At 38.1% G+C, this 10485-nt stretch overlaps 3 protein-coding genes across 3 annotated transcripts; all 3 read left to right on the top strand.

Annotated features, from left to right (window-relative positions):
* The first annotated feature begins 1092 nt into the window (after positions 1-1092).
* On the top strand, positions 1093-3245 carry LOC100678048. The gene is made up of 4 exons (XM_003425937.5): positions 1093-1413; positions 1498-1963; positions 2030-2549; positions 2621-3245. Exons 2-4 carry the CDS (start codon positions 1549-1551, stop codon positions 3156-3158), a joined length of 1473 nt encoding a protein of 490 aa, XP_003425985.1. The 5' UTR covers positions 1093-1413; positions 1498-1548; the 3' UTR covers positions 3159-3245.
* A 98-nt stretch (positions 3246-3343) lies between these two features.
* LOC100114195 (vacuolar protein sorting-associated protein 28 homolog) lies at positions 3344-5225 on the top strand. Its single transcript, XM_001607538.5, has 3 exons — positions 3344-3546; positions 3785-4006; positions 4095-5225. The coding sequence occupies exons 2-3, from the start codon at positions 3788-3790 to the stop codon at positions 4512-4514; spliced, it is 639 nt and encodes a 212-aa protein (XP_001607588.1). The 5' UTR covers positions 3344-3546; positions 3785-3787; the 3' UTR covers positions 4515-5225.
* Positions 5226-5950: 725 nt separating this feature from the next.
* On the top strand, positions 5951-10401 carry SP110 (serine protease 110). The gene is given in 10 exon segments (NM_001172581.1): positions 5951-6209; positions 7906-7999; positions 8079-8200; positions 8284-8388; positions 8480-8613; positions 8689-8822; positions 8910-9100; positions 9219-9353; positions 9428-9652; positions 9727-10401. Coding segments are annotated over 10 exon segments (1554 nt in total). The 5' UTR covers positions 5951-6092; the 3' UTR covers positions 10024-10401.
* Positions 10402-10485: the final 84 nt, after the last annotated feature.

The raw sequence follows: 10485 nt of genomic DNA on the forward strand, positions 1-10485 counted from the left end.
CGCAAGTAATGTTTTTAGTTTTAGTAGTAAAACGTTCTCAATTTGAATTAAATAACAACTTATTATTGCATGAAAATAATTTTTAAATATTTTTATAATTGATAATTTACAATTTGTCATTTGGATAATTAAGTAGTTATTGTGATTAAATTATGTTGAATATAAATGTTTTGTACATACATACAATTACTTATTATCAAATTTTACAAATAATTATAAAAAAATAAACAATAATAATAAATTATGTAATAAACTAATAAATTAATTAATAAAGCTTATAGAGTTTTTTAAAAAAGTTTTTTATTTTTTACATTTTAGCGGTAACAGAAGCTTTTAAAAATAATAATAATTAATGAAAATAATGAGCAATAAGTCGATTTCTCTCTGCGATTCCTTGCTGATATCCTCTTCCCTCATGATCATCATCTATCGAGGCTATTGAAAAGCAATGAAAAGTTAAACAGATTCTACAATAACTGCCTGGTAGCGATAGGAAAAATAAGAATATAAAATATGTTATAAAATAACTTTCTACAATATTCTGACTGAATGCGATAGGGAATTAGGAAGATATGAAAGAAGTCAGAATGCAGTGAAACTATTTAAATCTAATGAATATAAAATGCAATTTCCAATATACTGTTTAATGCTAAGAGACAGATTCTACAAGGGTCTGCAGAGAAGACATATGTCTGAAATAGTCGAAGAATCTTTGAACTTCCTGTGGAAGTATTTCAATTTATTCGATCTTTTGATTCAGAAAGTACTTTATTACCTGATTAAGATGTAAAACGTAAAACTGAATGTAAAATGGAAAACTATTGTATTTTTTTATAAAATATAATAAATAAATAAAAATTTTAAAAGCGTTTGATTTCATAATAAAGTAAAAGGCCAGGAAATTAAACATAGGGATAATAATAACAATTTTTTATAATTTGGTTAATTTTTTTTATTTTGGCATTTTTCTCGACTCCGCTTTTCAGAGCAATGTGCACCGCGATAAAAACATTGACTCAAACGAAAGCGCATGCGCAGCTCTTTATATTTGTCGATAGTCGATGTAGTGTCGCTATCTCGTGTCTCGTGTGTCGTCTGCAGTCGTATGTCGCTCGAGACTACACAATAAGGTCCCCGGAGATTCCCTGCAGAACAATAATGTGTCGATATGTGCGTCGCGTCACTCGCGTCGGTGGGCGTAGGGGATATAGCGCAGATGGCGCCAGCAGGCATCGTATATATTAGCTGACACTGCTGACAGAGTCAGCGCGGCAGACTAAACTATAAATGTTGAAGCGAGTAATTGACAATCCTCCTTTCGGATTATTATTTGATTTATTTGAAAATTTATGTAATACTTATGCTTCAGTTTTTATGAATATTGGAATAATCAATATGTAAAATTAACTAGAGGTAATAATTACTTTAATAAATATAATCATATTTTATAAATTACAGTTGTTGTGTCATTAATCATTATCACATATCTTTGTGTAGATATTGGGAATAAATAATTTCACTTTTTATAAAGATGATAAAGAAAAGAAAATGAACGATTCTGAAAATGAAGAATATGTATCAACACCAGAAAGAAAAAGAGCATACATACAACGATGGCTCCTGGAAAATCCACATGAAACTGCAAAATTTGATTCTGATTTAAATGATCGAACACCTCCTAGTTCACCCAGACATCGAGAAAAATCCACAGCATCTTTCGCGCATCCGCTTTCACCAGTATTAGCTCAAAAACTTTCATCACCATGTGCCATAACAAGATCACCAATATTAGGTGGGAAACGATTAGCTACCTCACCTATTATTGGTGGGAGAAGAAGATCTATAAAAAGAAGCAAAGTTGCCAAAAAGTTAGACACAACATACATAAAAAAAAAGACAGACTCCGATTCAAAATTACAAACAGTATTGCAATCAACGACACATGCAGACCCCCAAGATCACAGTAAGCTCTCCTACACAATAAAATTCAGTTTTAAAGAATGGTTGTATTAAATTTTCAATATTGCAGGTAATGAAGACATTTTTGAAAACAACACTACAGTGGCTTCAACAGTGAAAGCTATAGAATCTGATTTAAACTTTACATTTGATGATTCTAAATCAACAAAACAAAACAATATTAAAATAAATAAGCAGTTTAGGATGGTCAGAAAACCTTTAGATGACACTATCTCACAGTTGATTGAATCTACATCTAGCACTGAAGATACAAGTACTGAAAACGCTGAACAAAATATACTGGAAGCCAGTAGCGATACTGACAAGACAAAGAGCGATCTAATAGAAGATATAAGCACACAAGAAGTTTTAGTAATGCCTGACAAACCCTGTGAGATGCCAGCATCACAGAAAATTTCAAATCCATCATCAACTCCCTCACCTAAATTTGAAACTGATGTTTTTATATCAGAAACTCTTACGGATCAAATTGATACTGTCAGTAGTCTGGATTCTAGAATAGACTTTGGAAAAACGTCTTATATTATAGAACACAAGACTGAGGAACAAAGTAGGAAGACTTATAAAAAGTAAGTTTTTTAATAGTTTACACGATTCAAATTGAATTTCAATTTATAAAATGTTTAAAACTGTATTACAGAGGAGGATTGTTAGATACATTGTTGACAACAATGGCAAAAGAAAAGTCAAATGTAAATCTTTGGAGGTACAATGTCTGTAAAAAAGATATGAGTGGTGTATTCATTCTTTTGCAAATTGTAGAACACTTGCCAAAGCTAAATAAGTTACAATTATTAAAGTGTATACTGATTGAAGATTCAACAGATCTTTTGAGTGGTCTGTTAAAAGAGAATCGATTTATAAGTGTGATAAATGTACCTGAAATCTCTGGTTTGATTAAAACTAATGAGAAACCAGTATTGAAGGTTTATAAACCTTGGACAATAATAGATCCTAATCAGCAAATTTTACATATAACTAGATTTATTGCGATTCCACCAAACTCTGAAAACTGTACCCTTGTTAACGAAAATCTCTTTAAAAAAGATTTAAAAACTGATGAAGAATTCCATTGTCCTTGTATAGACGAAAACAGTCTTTCAAACAAATGTGAAATGAAATTTCACGATAGTTCTTACAATATGGTTGAATCGGTTTTCAATTACGTGAAAAAGTGATGATATATATTTGCGTTTCGTTATAAATGTTTCCTATTTAAATGTTTATTTTGTCAAATAATATAAAATACAAAATTTTTAAAGGCATCTACTTTTTTCAACATTAATTTTGTCTTTTTAAATGTTTTACCCGATAAACCGCATTAATTTCGGTTGTTGGATAAGGAGATCTCTGTTTTACTGGCAGAACGTTTGTTCGGAAAAAACCTGATGATTTCATACAACTCCTTCAGTTTGTCAGATTAGATTGTACTATTGTATGACATTTTGTATATGTGAAGAAAATATACGCGTATATTCTGAGCGAGGACATAAGTACAAAGAAATGGTTTTTGGACTGCTGCATGCAAAATATTAAACTGTGCCATTGTTTGAAAAAATAAGAAGTGTAAGTTTAGAGCATTATTATCAAATATTCTTTGTTTATCGATCTACGTCAATTTCTTACGAAATATATCAGCAAGTTTTGATGTTTGAATATCGTCATTCTAATTATTGACAATAATTTAGTAGCTTGTTTCGAATCAGCAATCAAGTGGCATAACTTGTAAATTGGATCTAATTAAGATATATGCGGGAAACCTAACCTATCTTATAATCAATTCCACTTGTGTTTTTTTTCCCAGAAAATGTCTATCAGTCAAGATCGTCCGGAACTTTACGAAGAAGTCAAACTGTATAAAAATGCCAGAGAACGTGAGAAGTATGATAACCAAGCTGACTTGTACGCTGTTGTCAATACTCTGCAACATTTAGAGAAAGCTTACATCAGAGATTGCGTTACGCCTAAAGAATACACTGCAGCTTGCAGTAAGCTGCTAGTACAATACAGAGCTGCCTTTAAACAGGTAAACAAAAAATTACTTTCAAATATTTAAATTACTACAGTTCTATTCATTCTAAATTAATTTAATAAAATTTAATTCTTTGTAATAGGTTCAAAGCGATCAATTTCTCACAATCGATGCTTTTGCCAGAGCATTCAGGCTTGATTGTCCAGCTGCTCTTGAAAGAATAAAGGAAGATAGACCTATCACTATCAAGGATGACAAAGGCAACACATCTAAATGCATAGCAGACATTGTCTCACTGTTCATTACAATCATGGACAAATTACGGTTAGAGATTAAAGCTATGGATCAACTCCATCCAGATCTAAGAGATCTGATGGACACCATGAACCGACTCAGTATATTACCCAGTGATTTTGATGGAAAGCAAAAGGTCGCAGAGTGGCTCCAGACACTAAACAATATGTCTGCCTCTGATGAACTGTCGGATACTCAAGTCAGACAATTGATTTTTGATTTGGAAACATCCTACAATGCCTTCAACAAAGTACTCCACAATTCTTAATTTACAAAAAGAAAGTAAGAAACAACAAAACATGAATTATTCAAAAGCACAAAATTTCTTTTAAAAAACGATTTTATAAGAGTAAATGTTGCTTGGGTATAAACATGTTTTTTTCTACACTTCTATTCCTTGAGTAATAGGTGATAAATGTTACTTGTATTATTATTTGACTTTTTAATCACTTTACATGAGTATCTTTTTTGATGTAAGAATCATGTGTATAATTATTTTTATATGTAACTGTTTAATTATTATCCTCCTATGTTCTGCAATAACTTACTTGTTAACAGAAGCAAATTCGCATCAGAACATATTTTTCTGCAATTTGTAAAGTACACTAGGTAATTGTTAAATAAATGAAAAAGGTTGAATCAATAAAACACTCGTTTGATTGGCAAGTATAGCACATCATTGTGCAATCAATTGTACTAATTGAAGTTTTCTTACATTGAAGTTTTGACTCTGGCATTTCCTGACACGAATCACGTACTATAAAGCGAACCAATTATAATTTTAAATTACCGTCGCAATAGACATAGCGTGAATTCAAGCAAATTTAATTTGCAAACTATTATGTAACATTGATATACATATGAATATAACTAATTTTGTAAAGTCGCATATGAATCGTCATTTGTTTGCGTAATCACACAAAAAAAAATCACAACGTCTGCGTGATTGTTCGAATAAAGCAACATCATGTTTTGAAAATGGCCGTATTCTTATATACCACGAGCGTTGTACTACCTATAATTTATTTCTAGGATCGGTGGCGCGGAAACGCACGACGTCGCTTATCGTGTATTGTCTCCTATAAGTGAAACAGTATATGCAATACTCGTCAAAAGAATTTAAGACATAGCTGTTATTCAAATTCAAGCAACGGACCTTACTCCAAAAACTTTGTCGCGCCAGGAAACATCTAAATTAAATTCTATTCCGAGAAGGGATTTTTAAAATTTTTTAATTTTTCAGAGCGCGCACGTATCCTATTTTCGAAAAACTGCTTTCATCTGCAGCAGGCCGCACTCTCCCCCCAAAAGAAAAAAGAATACAAACGACAGCCGCATCCGCGAGCAGCCGAAACTAAAATTACTTCCGAAACCCCTTCGAAACCTCTGGCTTATTTCACCGTGTCGCGTGCGCAAATATACACACCGCCGCGCGCGCGCGAAACTATCTCTTCCAAACAGCCCAATAACGCTGTAGCAGTGCACTGCGACTCTGCAGAGAAACGGGCAAAAAGCCTATGCAGCCTCTCACTATATACAACGGTGTATATAGAGTAGAGGACGCGCTGGGTCCCGGCGGCGCGCGCGAATATTTATAGCGGCGGCGGCAATGCAGCTCGTTCTCTCTCTCTCTCTCTCTCTCTCTCTCTCTCTCTCTCTCTCTCTCTCTCTTTCTCGCAGTTCACAGTCGTCCGAGAGTGGAGTAGCGCGCGCGGAGCTGAGAGTCAGTAGCCGATGCCGCCGCGGAGCTGCTGCAGCAGCGCGCGTCGTCCAACGAGATCAACGACGAGGACGAGCTGATGCAGACGGCTTTGAATGCGTTCGCCGTCATGAGCAGGCGACGACGATGCGATCATGCAATCCGAGGATGATCGCCGCCGGCGGTTACTGTTCTTGCCTTTTCCTCCTGATTCTGGGAATCGCCGCTCTGGCGACGGCTTCTTCCGCAGAAGACACAAAGCCGGTGAGTCTGTGTACCCGCATACATCCTCTTTAGTTCCTGTCCTCTACGTTATTCGGTTATTGGCGTGCCGTGTACATTAGAGAGAGAGAGAGAGAGAGAGAGAGAGACCTGTAAACCTCTTGATTTTCGTATACGAATCTTTGTGACAGCGAGAGAGTGCGGTATATACGTTCTAATAGCCGATTTTGCTCGGAATCTTTCGGCTTATCTTATCTAAACAATACATCCGCGTACTACACGCTCGTAATGGTCAATAATGAGTAAAAACACACAGACAGTGTATAGCTGTGGTAGCATCGTCAAGTTAAATATAAAGCGATAGGTACACACGAACTCGAGAAGCTTTGCAGAAATCGGCGCGCGCTTTTTTCCCATAATCATCATGCCGTCCTGCCACCCGCATGCAGCAGCTTCCCTCGATTTCTTCCTTTTCTCCTCCCGCAGCGAGAGCTATTGTCTCTGAGCAGCTTCAGCGAAGAGAGAAGGAGAGAGAGAGAGAGAGAGAGAGAGAGAGAGAGAGAGAGAGAGAGAGAGAGAAGGAACACACGTTGGGAGGTATATACAGGGCGCGCGCAGATGTGCGACACACGGGGCACACAGGGTATATAAGCGGAGAGGCTACTCCGAATTCCGAAAGCGGCGGCTGCAGACACCGAGGCATGCGCTTGCTTGATATACCTATATATACGTGTGTACGTGTCTCTCTCTCTCTCTCTCTCTCTCTCTCTCTCTCTCTCTCTCTCTCTCTTTCTGTGCGCGACTGCGTCTTCTCCTTTCGAGTCGACTGTACCTTTATGCTGCTGGCCGGTTGCTTTTCTTTCCTGGCACGTGCGGAGGATTATTATTGTTATTGTCCTTATTTTCTGGCGGAGGGGGCTTTTCGAATCGTTCACAGGGGGTTATTGACTTTTTCCTCGCTCGCGGAGCAGAGAATTTGAAAGGATAACACTCGAATACGATGAATAGCTTCGATCTCGAGCGGCTCATAGATAAACACGGAGATAACGACGACTATTTTTTTGCGACTCAAGTATAACCGAGAAAATCGGAGCGTTCGCGCCGCGAGTTATTATTCACGTATAAACTCGCGGCTTGACCCTTACATAATTGTATAAAAGTTATTTTCGAGTGATTTGACCTGGATGAGGCAAGCGTATAACGCGCCGAAGGCTTTGCGGCTATACACGCGGAAAGTTGAAAAAAAATATTCAGTTCGAAGCGCCTTTCAGCTATGCTCCCGGATAATTCACGCGCGTTCGGCCGATCGAACAATCGATTCGTTGAGCAACCGTCGCGCGGATGTAATTAAAGTCGGCTCTCTGTGCACGTGTCCTCTCTTTCGGGATGCGCTTTGAGTACTTTTGAATGACGACTAAAAAAAGGGTGACTGATTCCTGCGCGGCGCCTTTTGTCGCTTTGATGGTTTATCTCTGTGGAGAAGACGAGAGGAAAACAGATTTGTTTTTAAAAGTACTTAGCGCTTCGATTTTATCAATGCGAATGTTAATCAGCGGATGAAGTTCATCTATTTATATCTCGCGTCGAAGCAAAAAGCTTTTGCACGAGCGCTGCCGATATAAGATCTCGAATATTAACGCATCGACATTATTGTTAATTGCTACGTTTTTTTTTCTTTTTTGTTCAAAGACTTTGTCGCCTCCTAACGGCATCAATCGGAAATATTTTTCATTTGCAGAATCTTGACAAGACGCGCGCTTTGGACCACCGATTGCCGCAAGCTCGCAAGCACCAGCAGAGACAAAAGTCGGGCAGGTTTTCATTGAGAAATGGTGAGTTGCTATATACGACTTGTAAATACGCTTCTTTTGTACCGGTATAAAGTATTATTATTCGCCCAATCAATTTCAGATTCAGCGGCACTAGTCGGATTCACAAGCTGGAGCGACTGGTCGTTGTGCGACAGATACTGCTCTCAAAACCGAGTCAAGAAATGCCGCGCGAAGAAAAAATGCGGCAACGCAGTCATACGAGTGAGTGTAATCGAGCACGACGCATATTTTGATTAAATAATTCCGAATGCGAATATCAGTGCTAAAGAGTAAACATTTGACAGGAGGAACGAGTCTGCAGTCACGAAGGAGCAGGACGACGGCCAAGATGCAAACAGCATCAGCAGCGGGCGGCTCGTCGGAAAAATCGAAATTTCCACGTTGTACAGGTACGTTGCTGAAATATGTGTATACGTAGAATAGAACTGATCTTCAGACGAGGAGCAAACTCTAAGTGAGATGTACGGACTTGTTACGTAGATACCCGAAGGTGCTAAGCCGCGTCACGGACGGGGGAAGAAGCAAGAAGAGGAGGATGATTGGTTCACAGGCCACTACGGCAAGTGGAGCAAGTGGTCGCCTTGTACCAAGTCTTGCACGACGCAACGCCATAGGTATGCGTGATGCGAAAATCAGACTCGACGCTCAAAACAATTCTTGTTCGAGTGATTAATGACGTTTCTATTTAGATGGTGCAGAATACCAGGCCTTTGCTGGAAAGATGTGATTCGTCAAAGTGCCTATTGTTACGTCGAGGGAAGCTATTGTCAAAGATGGATTCGACGAAAAATACGCGACAATAACTACGAGGATTTTAGTAATGGTATGCATAATCCTTTGGCGCAGTTACCAGTAGATTGAAAAGCACTGATATTCCATGACTAATTAACGTCTGGCGATATGTTTACAGATTTATTAGTAGATAAGTATGATCTCAATGTAAACGGTATTGAGAATTCAACGACCAACGAGGGAAGCAACTGGAAGTGCGGAGTGTCCAAAAAGAATACGAGACTATCGTATTTCACGAGAATAATCGGCGGACGCCCCACCGTTCCCGGTAGTTGGCCCTGGCAAGTTGCCGTTTTAAATAGATATGGAGTGAGTTATCATTGTATTTACGACGGTATTTGAGTGAATCAAACTCGCTGAGAGTTTTGACGAAAATCGATGAATTTATTCCGAATATGCAAAGCATGACTAACGCTCTGTCTTCCAGGAAGCTTTTTGCGGAGGTACTCTGGTCTCTCCGCGTTGGGTACTTACAGCAGCGCACTGTGTGCGGAAGCGTCTGTCCGTGCGTATTGGGGAATACAATCTTTTGATTAAGGAAGGCTCGGAAATAGAATTAAGAGTATGACTTATCTCAACAGTATCAAAACAAGATGATAATTTTTGGGATTTGCTAAAAGTTCTTTCCTCTTTTAGGTGGACTACTCGATAACCCATCCACGATATAATGCTCATACTGTTGACAATGACATTGCTTTGCTGCGTCTGCCAATAACTTTAACTCCTTCGGATTCGAGGGGCATCGCTTGTCTTCCGGCACCCTGGCAAGAGTTGCCTTCGGATCAGCTGTGCACAATCATTGGCTGGGGCAAGGCTAATGCCTCCCACGAGTTTGGAACGGACGTGCTTCATGAAGCTAGGGTATTCGTCAATCTTTTCTAAGTAATCTGGCTTAAAAAATAAGCTTAAACTAACGAGAGAATTTGCATTTGTAGATACCAATAGTTTCCGATGATATGTGTAGAAACGTCTACATTGATTACAAAATCACCAGCAACATGTTTTGCGCTGGTTACCGACGGGGAAGAATGGACTCGTGCGCCGGCGACAGTGGTGGTCCATTGCTCTGTAAGGATCCCGAGAAGAGCGATCACCCGTGGACCATTTTCGGAATAACTAGTTTTGGTGAAGGCTGTGGAAAACGTGGAAAATACGGAATCTACGCGCGTTTGTCGAATTACGTGCACTGGATAGCTAAAATCATCAAGCAGACGGACGCTTACACGAATTGAAATTTTCGAACTAAAGTGTACGATTTTGTGTCTTATAGCGCGTGAACATACTAGCAACATTGCAATGCTAGTAGATTAAGCATAAAGCAAATGAACATCCGAAGGTTTTATAAATATTTATTTATTTTTCTTTAGAATGTAAACCGAACTCAGTGTTATATTTGAGAAGTCGCTAGTTTATTGGGCATTGAAAAGTTGCTCCTCTATATATATATTTTTGTGAATCTTAACGACACCTATAATGGACCAATTAACTTACGAAACCAAATTTAACATGTAACAACTGGAAATTTCGCTCTTCCAATGAAACACGCATGTCTACTATATTTTTTTGTATGCAACTTTTTTCAGAAATATAGTAACTTTGAAATAACTCTTAAGATACATTGTACTGTGAGACTTTGTATAGGATCGAGACAGTGAAAGGTACTAGAAGGGTCTCCTAATTAGTGTAATCTTCAG

This window comes from Nasonia vitripennis, chromosome 2 (genome assembly GCF_009193385.2).
Source record: "Nasonia vitripennis strain AsymCx chromosome 2, Nvit_psr_1.1, whole genome shotgun sequence".
In the NCBI taxonomy this organism is placed as follows: domain Eukaryota; kingdom Metazoa; phylum Arthropoda; class Insecta; order Hymenoptera; family Pteromalidae; genus Nasonia; species Nasonia vitripennis.